This window comes from Monodelphis domestica, chromosome 8 (assembly GCF_027887165.1).
Source record: "Monodelphis domestica isolate mMonDom1 chromosome 8, mMonDom1.pri, whole genome shotgun sequence".
Lineage (NCBI taxonomy): Eukaryota > Metazoa > Chordata > Mammalia > Didelphimorphia > Didelphidae > Monodelphis > Monodelphis domestica.
In genome coordinates, this window is record NC_077234.1 from 228,820,803 (window position 1) to 228,833,962 (window position 13,160).

Genomic DNA, 13,160 nt, shown 5'->3' on the forward strand with positions numbered 1-13,160 from the left:
CTCACTTGGAGACTGGCACTCGTTAGGTAGGTGACATTGAATGAAATGCTCTTGGAACCTCTGTACCCTCGCCTATGAAACACACAAAAAATACTTATAGGATTGTTCCAAGGGAAAATAATGATAAACCTGAAAACACATTCCATAAGCCTGGAATTTACCTTCTCAGAATACCTAAAATGGGCCACCTTCTACAAGGATGCCATCCTTAACTCCTCAGGTACTCTGAAATCACCTTGTTTTACTTGGTATATATTTTATATGTGTCTGTTAGCTCCTTGAAGACAGGGACTGTTACATTTTTGCCTGTGTATTCTCAACAGCTAGCACAGTGTGTGGCAGATTCTGGTAGGTATTTAATGAATACCTGTTGGTTGTATTATTATTGAACATCAATTGATATTAATCTAGAGCTAAAAAGGGATTCCAAAAGTTATCTAGTTCATAAATATGGATTGAAATGAACATGAAATTGATAGAAGGTGAAACTTGTTTATCACTTTCTATGATGATTAACAAAACATTGTCTCCTTTTCTCTTTCTACTTTTCCTTTCTTGCTTGTTCTAAATCTCTTCCTCTCTCTCTCTCTCTGTGTCTCTTTTTGTCTGTCTCTTGTCTCTCTCTGTCTCAGTTTGTTTCTTTTGTAAGAAGCCCAAGACGGAGAAGAAAAGAGGAATTCTGCCTCTTCCTAATTATAACTTTGTGATAGTTTGATTACTTGGATGTTTAACCACCAGATTAGAGAGTGGAGGCAGGGAAGATGTGTGGGGATATACTTTAAGGTTTAATCTGCATTATTGACATTTTTTTCTGCCATTTTCTTCAATGTAGACAATCAACGAAATAATAAATGAAGCCCTTATTGGCAGCTTGGTCACCCCTCTGGGATGTTACAAAATCTCTGGGATTTGTACCTTAATGTCTTTTTCTGTCTGTCTCATTGGAGATCCCTTCAGGCCTTTTCATTCCCAGCATGGCTGTGGGAGCCATGGCGGGCAGAATGGTGGGGATAGGAGTGGAACAGCTGGCTTATCACCACCATGACTGGATCATCTTCAGGAACTGGTGCCGGCCTGGAGCAGACTGTGTCACTCCTGGACTCTACGCCATGGTGGGAGCTGCAGCCTGCCTAGGTAGGTTCTTTATGGGGTCGGGTCCTTGTTTACCCTCGTGTTGGTCTATAAGGTGACTCCTGCTTTATTTTGCTTGGTGTCCAAATCCTCTGTTAGTATTCAGAATAAAAGCCAGCTAGGAATGGTGGGGCTTCAGACATTTGTTGTCTGACAAGGGCATTCTTGTCCTCTTCTTGTTTATCGTCTTTTAGGTTTTCAAGGCTTCATTTTCCACTGAGATTTCCCTAAAAGGCTCAGTTGAGATAGAAGCTATAGATAGACGATCTGGCTTAGTACCTCTGAGAGGTAGAAAATATTAATGTGGCTCCAGAGCAGAGCATAACCTTGTTAGGCTTTTTTTGTGGTTGTTAACTGACTTGGGAATGGGGACCTTAAAGTTCAATTTGGCTCTATATTTGATTTTGTAATCCCATTAGGGATGCTGAAATGGGGCTGTGGCTGTCCTTCAATGCAGTGATGTTTTATGGCTTTTTTTCCCTTTTAGTCTGAGATGGCTTGTTTATCTAGTTTTATCTTATCTAGCTGTAGATTTGGGTGCCAAATCATTAACATCTCTCCATTCATGATATTATTCACATGGAAATGTTTTCTCTGATTCCCTGATTTAGCAATCCACATAAAAGTTTATATAGGGTTAAAACAAATTATTGGGGTAGCTAGGTGGTCAGGGGAACCTGGGTTCAAGTCCAGCCTTAAACTCTTGTTAGCTTTGTGATTTTGGATAAGTTATTTCATCCTGTTGGACTCAGTTTCCTCATCTGTAAAATGACCCAAAGAAGAAAATGATAATTTTCTCTGCCAAGAAAAGCCCACATGGGGCATGAAGAGTTGGACATGACTAAGAAAAAATCAACTACAACAACAGAGATGATTCCCGAAATTTTTTGACTCTCTTCTCTCTCTTGAAGTATAGTCCCACATTTCCAGTTGGCCATATAACCTCTTTATTTGGATATATGACTAGTGCTGATAATATACCCACTGTGTAATTCACCAAACTCATCCTCCCCCCCAAATCTGCTTCTTTTCCCCTCATTTTTGTTTATGGCACCATCATTCTCCAGATTACTCAGGCTTACAATCTTAGCCATCTTTGACTTCTCTCTCTCCTCTCCTCCTCCATATGCTATTTAAGCCCCGTTGATTGATAAGATTGATTCCCAGTCTCCTGTGGTTTGAAATCTTCATGCGTGGATGTATGTTTTCTACCCCCTTTCCCTTCTCTAGTCCATCTTTCACTGCTTTCCACTGCAGAGGTCTGATGGCATCAACTTCCTTGGTCTAAAACTTTCAATAGATCCCTAGTACCTAAGAGCGAAAATACAAATTCTTTGCTTGAGAGTTAAAACTCTCAACCACTCCAATCTGCTCTTCTGGGCTTCATTCATGTAGTCTTTTTGTTTCCTGCTCCCTTCGATGTAATTTCTGCACCAGCTAAATTGGATTGTTTGCCATTTCACAATTTTTTCCTGACCTATTTTACCTCTTTGCATTTTTATGTACTGGTGATATTCCCTAGAATAGATCCTCCCTGCATCTCCTGTTGAAATTCCTTTCTTCCTTTGAGACCTCGCTCAGGTTTATCTACTTTCTGAAATGTTCTCCAAGTTCTTTTTTTCCTCCCCTGTGCTGAAAGTGATCCCATCTTTCTTGAGTCCCTTCTGCCACTCAGATGCCTCTTGTTTCCTTAATCATAGCCTACCTTCTCTTATTACCTAGTTGTGAATGTGTCCTATCCTTCCTTTCTCCTTCCGACTAGATTTTAAGTTCTTTAAAGCACAGGCTATTCCTAGTGATACCTTGCACAGAAGCAAACACTTAATAAGAAAGTGTGGTACGGAGGACTGAAAGCTGGATTTGAAGGCAGGAGGGGAAGGTTTCAAATCTTGCCTTTAGCACTTAGTACCTGATTGCCCTTGGACAAGTCACCTTACCTCTACCAGGCTCAGTTTTCTCATTTGTAAAATAAAAGGGCTGGATTAGACAGTCTTTAAAATCTGTTATCAGTTATGACCTGATAACAGTGATCCAGTATGAATGCACAGAATAGAATTGAAAGGCATGAGTTATTTATAGGATTCCTGGCAATTATAGTTTAAATACCATTTGTATTGATTCATAGCCTTGACTGCTGAACTTTATGAGCTTATCACTTTAGGATAATAATTGGATTCCTTTCTGAAATTCTCTCACATTGAAATAAGACAGCCTTGTAGAGCAACATTTTACAGTACATTTAGACATTTTTCATGAACTCTCGTTATTTTGCTTTGCAATTAATTTTGGAAGACGGTCTCCTTTTGCTGTGCACTCAGGGATCATTGCCTGGGATACCATGACAAACATTTTTTCTTTATTTTTAAATTTATTTTTATTTTTTAAACTCTTATCTTCTACCTTAGATTCAATACTATTTTTTAAAACCCTATATTCTGTCTTGGAATCAATACTGTGTAGTGGATCCAAGGCAGAAGAGTGGTAAGGACTAGGAGATTAAGTGACTTACCCAGGGTCAAATAGCCAGGAAATGTCTGAAGCCAGATTCGAAGCCAGAACCATCCATCTTTAGCCCTGGCTTTCAAATCCACTGAGCCCCCTAATCACCCCAAGAATCTTTTCTTTGTATGCCAACTGGGGCAAAAATAAAAATCTCGAGATTTTCCATCCATTTATTCAAGGCTATTTTGAAGTGTTGTATCAATGCAGTTTACTACTACTGTTGTTACTAATAATGACTGCTACCCCTGATTAATAATATAGCATGTAGTAGATGCACAATCTGGTCCATTAGACTCTCAGGAATAGTCGGTGAGAGTAGCTGTGAAATCTATTAAGGTTTATCAGTATCCTCACATAAATGACGGATCATCTCAGTCTGCTCAGGAACGCCAAGGACCTGAGGGGTGCAGGTCAGGTTGATGGAGATGGATGGACCAGGGACCTTGCTCCGCTTATTCTGGGCTTGGGAGGATGAACTCTAATTTGAGTGAGAAGCCTGGAGAATTCATGCATTGCAGACACTGAGGCAGGGGGTCTTTGTGGACAGCTGGTGCTCCACAGATGACCCGTAGATACTAGGAAAGAGTGAGCACAGTGACTCAGCTTCAGATAACGGATTTCTCCCCCAAACTGGCGGCTCTGGATCAGAGAATTAGGTAGGACTTCACGAGAATAAGTAATCTTTTCCTTGGTATATGCTGTCATAATAGCTGATATTCATATTGGACGATAGAAGAAATAATCTTTTTTGTTATTTGTTTTAATAATAATTGATACTCATCAAATGGTAGATTTTCCTTGTATATTGTAATAATAGTTAATATTCATATAGAATGATAGCATAAGTAATCTTTTTCTTGTTATATGTTTTAATTGATATTCACATAGAAAATAGAATTGTTTTATATGTTGTAATAACTGATATTCATATCAAATAATAGAATAGTCTTCTTTATTTGTTGTAATAATAACATATTCATATTGAATAATAGGATATATAATCTTTTCCTAGTAATTTTTAATAATAACCGACATTCATATTGAATAATAGAATAAGTAATATTTTCCTTGTTATGTTTTAATAATAACCAATATTCATATTGAATAACAGAATAAGTAATATTTTCCTTGTTATGTTTTAATAATAACCAATATTCATATTGAATAATAGAATAAGTAATATTTTCCTTGTTATGTTTTAATAATAACCAATATTTATATTGAATAACAGAATAAGTAATCTTTTCTTCATATTTTATAATATCTCAAATGTATATCAAATGATATAAGTAATCTTTTATGTTATAATAACTGATATTCATATTGAATAATGCAATAAATAATCTTTTCCTTGTTATGTTTTAATAACTGGTATATTGAATAATAGAATAATTTTCTTCTATCTATGTTGCACTAATAACTGATATTGATATCAAATAATAGAATAATTATTTTTTTCTTTGTTCTATGTCGTAATATTAACTGATATTTACATTGCATTTTTAGGCAGGAAGGTGGCACAGTAGATAGAGGGCTGGAAGATCTGAGTTTAAGTCTGGCCTCAGATATTTTCTAGCTGGGTGACCCTGAGCAAGTCATTTAACTTATTTGCCTGAGTTTCCTCATGTGTTGAATGAGCTGGAAAAGGACATGGTAAACCACTGCACTATCTTTGTCAAGAAAGCCCTACATTAAACACAGAGTTGGACACGACTGAAATAACGAAGACCATGTGGTATTTCAGTTTGCACGTGATCCCATTTCAGCTGCACAAATCGCCCTATGAAGTACCAATTAAAGATGCTGTTATCCCGGATTGAGGAAATCTAGTGAATGTCAGACAGGATTTAAACCCGGGTCTTCCTGGACTCAGGCTCAGAACTCCATCCTCGACATCATGCTGCCTCCTCGTGTATATGATTTGGTAGACTACCGCACAGTTCATGCCATTGTGCCCAATGGAAATCAACACTGTAGAAGGGAAAGAGCACGGGATTTGAAGTCAGAGAACCTGCATTTGAATCTTTGCTCTGCTGTTACAGTTGTTGTTCTGTCATTTGAGTCATGTCTGTCTCGTGGGGTTTTCTTGGCAAAGTTACCGGAGTGGCTTGCCATTTTCTTTCTCCAACTCATTTTACAGAGGAGGAAACTGAGGCAAACAGGGTTAAGTGACCTCTCAAGGGTCACCCAGATAGTTTGCCATTTCCTTCTCCAGCTCATTTTACAGATGAAGAAACTGAGGCAAACAAGGTTAAGTGACTCGGCCCAGAGAGTTTACTATTTCCTTCTCCAGCTCATTTTACAGATGAGGAAACTGAGGCAAACAGGGTTAAATGACTTGGCCCAGAGAGTTTGCTATTTTCTTCTCTAATTCATTTTACAGATGAGGAAACTGAGGCAAACAGGGTTAAGTGACCTCTCAAGGGTCACCCAGATAGTTTGCCATTTCCTTCTCCAGCTCATTTTACAGAGGAGGAAACTGAGGCAAACAGAGGTAAATGACTTGGCCCAGAGAGTTTGCTATTTTCTTCTCTAATTCATTTTACAGATGAGGAAACTGAGGCAAACAGGGTTAAGTGACCTCTCAAGGGTCACCCAGATAGTTTGCCATTTCCTTCTCCAGCTCATTTTACAGAGGAGGAAACTGAGGCAAACAGAGGTAAATGACTTGGCCCAGAGAGTTTGCTATTTTCTTCTCTAATTCATTTTATAGATGAGGAAATGAAGGCAAACAGGGTTAAGTGACTCACTTAGGGTCACCCAGGTAGGAAGTGCCTCAGGCTGGATTTGAACTTGGTTCTTCCTGACTGCAGACCTGCGATGGGAATCATCCCAGTTTCCAGGTTCTTGGTTTTTTCACATCTGAAATGGGCCTGCTGGAGTTGGCTGCGCGTCCCTTAACGCCTCGGCTCTCTTCCTCGCAGGTGGCGTTACCCGGATGACTGTGTCGCTGGTGGTGATCATGTTCGAGTTGACAGGAGGCCTGGAGTACATCGTGCCGCTGATGGCCGCGGCCGTGACCAGCAAGTGGGTGGCGGACGCCTTCGGGAAGGAGGGCATCTACGAGGCGCACATCCACCTAAACGGGTACCCGTTTCTGGACGTCAAGGACGAGTTCACCCACAGGACGCTGGCCACGGACGTCATGAGGCCCAGGCGCGGGGAGCCGCCGCTCTCTGTGCTCACCCAGGACAGCATGACGGTGGAGGACGTCGAGACGCTGATCAAAGAGACCGACTACAACGGCTTCCCTGTGGTGGTTTCCAAAGACTCCGAGCGCCTCATCGGTTTTGCCCAGAGGAGAGAACTCATCCTGGCCATCAGTGAGTAAAGAGAATGAAAGTGGTACCCTACCCTCCTTAGCCCACAGAGAAAGTGCTCCCATTGGGCTGCTGAGCAGAGAGATTGGCGAAGTGAGGAATGTCCTCAGCAAGTGTAGAGAGGGGGCGGGGACTGGCTCCAGTGCCCCACTCCCCTCCAGCTCTGCTGCCTATGAGCCCTACACCTCACCTCCTTTTTGCTCCCACTGGGCTGCCAGGCAGAAGGGTGGGGCATGTGCGTGGCGTTAGCAGCAAAGGAAACTAGAAATAGACATTATTTATTTATAGGAAATAAAGAAAAAGCCAAGACTGGGGAAAACTTGTTCAAGGGAAGCAAAACTTAAATCATTTGCTGACTTATAAATGCCCGACTCACATCTTAAACCCCTGCTTTGAACCTCTCTCTTCTTCTGGGCTCTGACCCCCTTACTATGGATGGCAGATGAGTGCATAGGAGAAAGGGAAAGAAGCCATGAAAGTCAGGGATAGTTTAATCTGAGATATGGCGATCTACCTCCGGAATATCATTCTCCCCCTTTTCCTGAATATTTTCACTTTGTTTTATGATTTTTTAAAACCCTCACCTTCCATCTTGGAATCAATAATCTATATTAATTCCAAGGTAGAAGAGTGGTAAGGGCTAGGCAATGGGGGTTAAGTGACTTACCCAGGGTCACACAGCTAGGACGTGTCTAAGGTCAGATTTAAACCCAGGACCTCCCATCTCTAGGCCTGGCTCTCAATCCACTGAGCTAGTTAGCTGGCCCCTGATCTTTCCAAGTTTAAAAAAAAATTAATCTGAATGTTTCTTCAGGCACAGGGATATTCCATCACAATCATATACCACAATTTGTCCAGACATTCCCCCAGTGACAGACATCCCCTCAATTTCCAGTTGCCATTCTCTTAATTACATTTAGCATTTTATAAGATCATTCTATAATTTATCCTTGTCAGTTTATTACTTTATTTAATCTGTGAGATCTTAGTGTTATCCACACACTTGAGTAGCTGACTGTTTATTCTCCCTTTGCTATGTTGTACAAAAATGTTCCAGACTAGTCTCAGAACTTCCCATGATGGATCCCATTATTCTCCTTCTCTGGTCTTCAGAGAAATTCTGGTCTATATTTATATTCAGTTTCCTAGCTATAAACCAGCTTTTTATCCTTGTTAAAAACTGTTCCCTCAAATCCACGATTATTCAACTTTAAAAAAAGGAATCGAGTTTTTAAAATCTCAGTAAAAGTATATCCACTGGTTTCCTCTTACCTAGTGCCTCAAAGATGCCAGGCATAATTTTATACAACAGAAACCATAGTGTTTTATTCACCAAAGATTAAATTTGCTTACATATTTGGGGTATATTTCTTGTATGTTAGGGCTAAATATAGAATTATATTTTAATTCTGTTTTTGTGGGTATCTCTGTCTCTGTCTCTTGTTCTCTGTCTCTGTCTGACTCTGTCTCTCATTCTCTCTTTCTCTTTGTCTCTGTCTTTCTCTTTCTGTCTCTGTTTCTGGCTCTCATTTTCTCTCTGTCTGTCTGTCTCTCTCTCTCTCTGTCTCTCTCTGTCTCTGTCTCTCTCTGTCTCTCTGTCTCTCTCTCTCTATTTCTCTGTCTCCCTCTCCCTCATCCTCCTCTCTCTCTCTTTAAATAGAGGCTGGGTTTGTTTTTAAATATTTTAATCAGACGTCCTTTTAAAATATACAGCCTTTCTAAGGACTTTAAAGCAAAAGGTACAATTAAAAAAATCCTCCCTGAAGTAATCAATGTGAAGAAATCCACTACCATTGTCTAGCTGAGCAGGCACCTGAGTGGGAACTACTAGCTAATTACTGTCGAAAGCCACCACTGTAATCAAATGGTAAATAATAATTGGCATCAAATTGTTAGAGAAGGAATTTGGGTTTATGAACTGATAAGCTCTCTAGGCAGCAATGTTTGGAATGTCTGTAGACACAAAAGCAAATGTAAACAGAGTCTTTATGCTTTCCATTAGACAGGCAATAGCCCAGGGAAAAGGGACTAGTCAGCATTTACCTAGGAGCTATCAGAAATGCTTATCTTCTCAGCCTGCAGAGATAGCAGGTCTCCAGCTGTAAGGGAAGAAGTTAATTTCCTACATTTGTGGAACCAAAATGTACTTCTCCTGTTATGGGGATGAGATCAGAATTGCACAATTTTCCTTCCTTTTTTAATTAATTAATTTTTTTGGTTATATTAAAATTCCCAGGTTAGTCCCTCCCTCCCCTTCTCACACTAGAGATGTCATCATTGGACAAAAAGATATATGTATATATAAAACTGTTTCTTGCTTATTTCTTTCTCAGTTCTTTCTTTGTAGGCAGACATACACAAATCATTCTTTCCTTTTAAAAATCAATTAATTAATTAATTAAGGATCTCTCCCCCATCCCCCCACCCCCCGTGGTTCCATGATTCATGTTCTTTCCCTCCCCTCCTCCCTTCCCCCTCCTATGGCCAACGAGCAAGACGACTGTGTTTTACATGTATCATTGATCAAGATCTATTTCTGTATTACACAAATCATTCTTCAAACAATATTTCTGTTGCTGTATATAATGTTCCTTTGGTTTCATTCCTTTTACTCTTCATAATTGCATGTAGGTTTCTTTTTCTTTTTTCCTAAATTCTTACCTTCTGTTTTAGAATCAATACTAAGTATCCGTTTCAGAGCAGAAGAGCAGTAAGGGTGGGCAATTGGAGTTAAGTGACTTGCCCAGGTCATACAGGCTCCTGAGGCCAGGTTTGAACCCTGACTCTCTGAACCACCTAGGTGCCTCTTCATTTAAAAAAAAAATTAACCTGCTTATTTCTTATGATAAAATAGTGTTCCACCACGATGCCATCCTATGCCACGACGTGCTTATCCATTCCACAGTGGACGGGCATCCCCTCCATTTCCAGTTCTTTGCCACCACAAAGATTGCAGCTATAAATATTTAGAACATACAGGTTCTTTTCCTTCTTTATTGCCCAGGATGCACTTCATCTTTATCACTATCTGTTAGAATTTTTATCATCCTTCATGGCTCTCTCCAAGAGCCATAAAATCCTTCTTTATCCTCCAATTGCTAGCATTCTCTCCTTCCGTAACCTTGTACTTTACTTCTCTGTACCTTTGGGCTATCCGGGCACTTTGGGGTGGAATTTTGGATTATTAGGATTTAACACTGTGACCTCTATCTAGTAACAACTTAATAACTTGCATCGAATTCAAAATAGACGGGAGAACAAGTTCTAAAGCTGTAGCTTGTAGAACTTAGGGTAAGTATTTTTTCAAAGGAATAAAGGCCTTCCAAATAAGGAAGGCTGCAGAGTTTTCTCTGGAGAATTTTAAAAAAGGTTGGAACTATATTTTAGTAGATGGACGTCAGACAGATTGTGATTTTTGGTCTAAACCTGTGATTTCACTATGCAAGGAACGCCTGTGGAAAAACCACATCTTGGGTGCGGGTCAGCAACTCATCTCTAACTCACTGTCTTAGAGGGCTTCCTAGGATGCTCAGAAGTGATTCACTCAGGATCACGCTGCTAGTGTGGACCACAGGAAAGACCTCCACGAGGTTTTTCTGAAGGCAAGAGCAGCCAATATTTCATCTCTCAGATATACAGATATATATTATACAGATGTACAAAGTGCTTTCTCATTAGATGTTTTCATGTTTTAATGAGGAATTAAAGGAATTATTATATATAAATTATATATATATACATTCTATATATGTGAGTGTGTGTATGTATACATATATATGTATAATAAATGACTTCTGAAATTCCTTTATAATATTGTAAATTCTAATCCCAGTTTTCAGTTGTACGGTCCATAGATTTAGAGATGAAAGAGATCTTTGAGGTCATCTAGTCCAACTCACTCCTTTTACCTTTGGAGAAAGTAAGGCCAGGAGGAGTGCAATGCCTTTCCCAAGGCCACAGGGGTAGTAAGGGGCAGAGTTGGGATCCAGGTCCTCTGGATTCAAATCCAACACTCTTGCTTGTACTTAAGTACTTGCTACTGTACTTAAAATAATTATGCATAATAGATAGGTTTTATGGAGAAAATTCTTTTGGTTATTTATACTGATGATTTACTGTGTTGCTATTAACATACTATCAGTATAATAATTATTTAATAAACTTTTATTACATTCAGAACAGATCAACTCTGACATCTTATTCAAGATCAACTAACATTTTTACTTTCATTTTCTGGCATTTCAAAGATTATATAATTAAAACTAAAAAATATTGTTGAACACCAACTTTGTGTCTAACACTGTTCATGTTGGGATTGCTAAGCTTTTTATTTTTTTATTATATATTTTATATATATATAATATGTATATTATATATATCATAAATATATATATTTATTATTATTTTTATTATATATTTTTTTACTTTTTACTCTATGTATACTATATATTTTATACTATAGTACATATATATTATGCATATAATATATATGACCATATATATATACTTCTTACTATTTATATTGAATGGTCACATCCAAGAATAAGAAAGATCTTGTTTCCAGTCCTGTTGATGCCCCATATAGATGTGTGACCCTGGGCGACCTCTCTGCGTCCCAGACAGTTTTCCAAACTGTGAGTTATAGATGAGTAGCCAATATCCCCCTGTAGAATCAGTCAGTAAACATTTATAAACATTCTATTATTTGCTGAATACCCTGGAAACAAAGAAAAGCACGTGGCAATTTCTGCTCTCCAGGAGCTCACAATCTAATGAGGGAAGATAACAACAATGTCCAAATCAGATCTACAGGAGGACCTTGTTTTATGTGAACTCAGCACCCAGAAATCAGGTATACACAAATGGCTATCCAAAAAAGGCAGAAGAATATGCAAAATTAAAATTTTGAGTTATGCACTGAATCCATGCTGCTTGCCCGATCATTTTCATTCTCTGAAAAGCATTAATGTGACTCAATCCCTTGTTTTTAGCCAACCATTAGCTCCTGTATCAGTTTGTATTGGTAGCTCTCCCTTGTCCTGTGCATCACAGCAGTGCTTCTCTTTGTTTCATTAATGCTATTTAGTTATTACTAATGGCCCCAAAGTGTAGGAGTAGTGATGCTGGTGCCTCTGATAAGCCTAAGAAAAAAGAGCCTAGCTAGGTATGTTGATATAAGAAATATTTATTAAATAATGGGGTTCACTATTATGTGTGATTTTCTTCTGATGTGAAGGATCTTGGAACGTATTGACGTATTGGAATGTATTTATACATAAAATGAGGTCCTTCTGTAAACAGGATAAATTGGAGATAATCAGTAGAGGTAAGGGACTAGAATAAGGAGGACTGGGAAGGGCTTCTTACAGAAAGTGGGGTTTTAGTGGAGATTCGAAGGGAGCCAGGGAAGCCAGGAGGTAGAGATGGGGAGGGTTAGGACATGGCAGCAGCAAGGACAACAATGACACTGAACTGCAGAGTAAACGATGGAGTATAAGATATAAGAAGACTAGAAAGATAGGTTTGGGGGGAGAGTGGTGTTAAAGAGATTTGGTTGCCCAACAGAGGATTTTATATTTATTCCTGAGGAAATTGCCACCCTAGAAATTTCCTGCTTCAGTGAAATCTCATATGCAGACATGTTCTTCTCCCTCCCTGTACCTGAGCCTTCCCAAAACTTTAATATTACCTTCTGTAACCAGATGGAATATTAAATTGTATAACTCTTCAGGGACTTGACTCAACACAACTAGGGAATATGCTGAGAAAATCCATCATTTTACAGGTGCTATGATTGCTCATAATAGGTGATATCACCACAACCCTGTGAGATAACATAACATTTAGTCCATTTTACAGATGAGGGAACTGACTGTATAATTAGAAAAATGTGGATTCTATCTCCCAGCATTCTTTTCTTGTTCCAAGAATCCTTTCCCCATTCACATTTGTGTTTGTTACATATGTGTATATAGTTTTGTGGCTCTTGGAACAAGAAAAAAATTCTGGGAGATGGAGTCCAAATTTTTCTGATTATACATGAGTTCTAAGTAAATTCTGTAGGAACTTGACTTTAATTCAGAGGGATTCAGACCCAGGCTTTCCTAACCCAAAGTTTAGCACTCAATCCACTGTCCATTATACTATACCACCTTTCCTATACAAAGGACCAGAGTTCTGTCTCTCCTATATTATAAAGATTTTTAG

General features: G+C 38.9%; 1 protein-coding gene across 6 annotated transcripts in view; it reads left to right on the forward strand.

Annotated features, from left to right (window-relative positions):
- Positions 1 to 13,160, forward strand: part of CLCN4 (chloride voltage-gated channel 4) — a 104,507-nt gene that overhangs the window by 57,263 nt on the left and 34,084 nt on the right. For all 6 annotated transcript variants that reach the window (XM_016424789.2, XM_007500940.3, XM_007500938.3 and 3 more), the window contains 2 exons: positions 948 to 1,134; positions 6,558 to 6,956. In XM_016424789.2, coding sequence (XP_016280275.1) covers positions 948 to 1,134; positions 6,558 to 6,956 — 586 coding nt within the window. The remainder of the gene's footprint in view (positions 1 to 947; positions 1,135 to 6,557; positions 6,957 to 13,160) is intronic.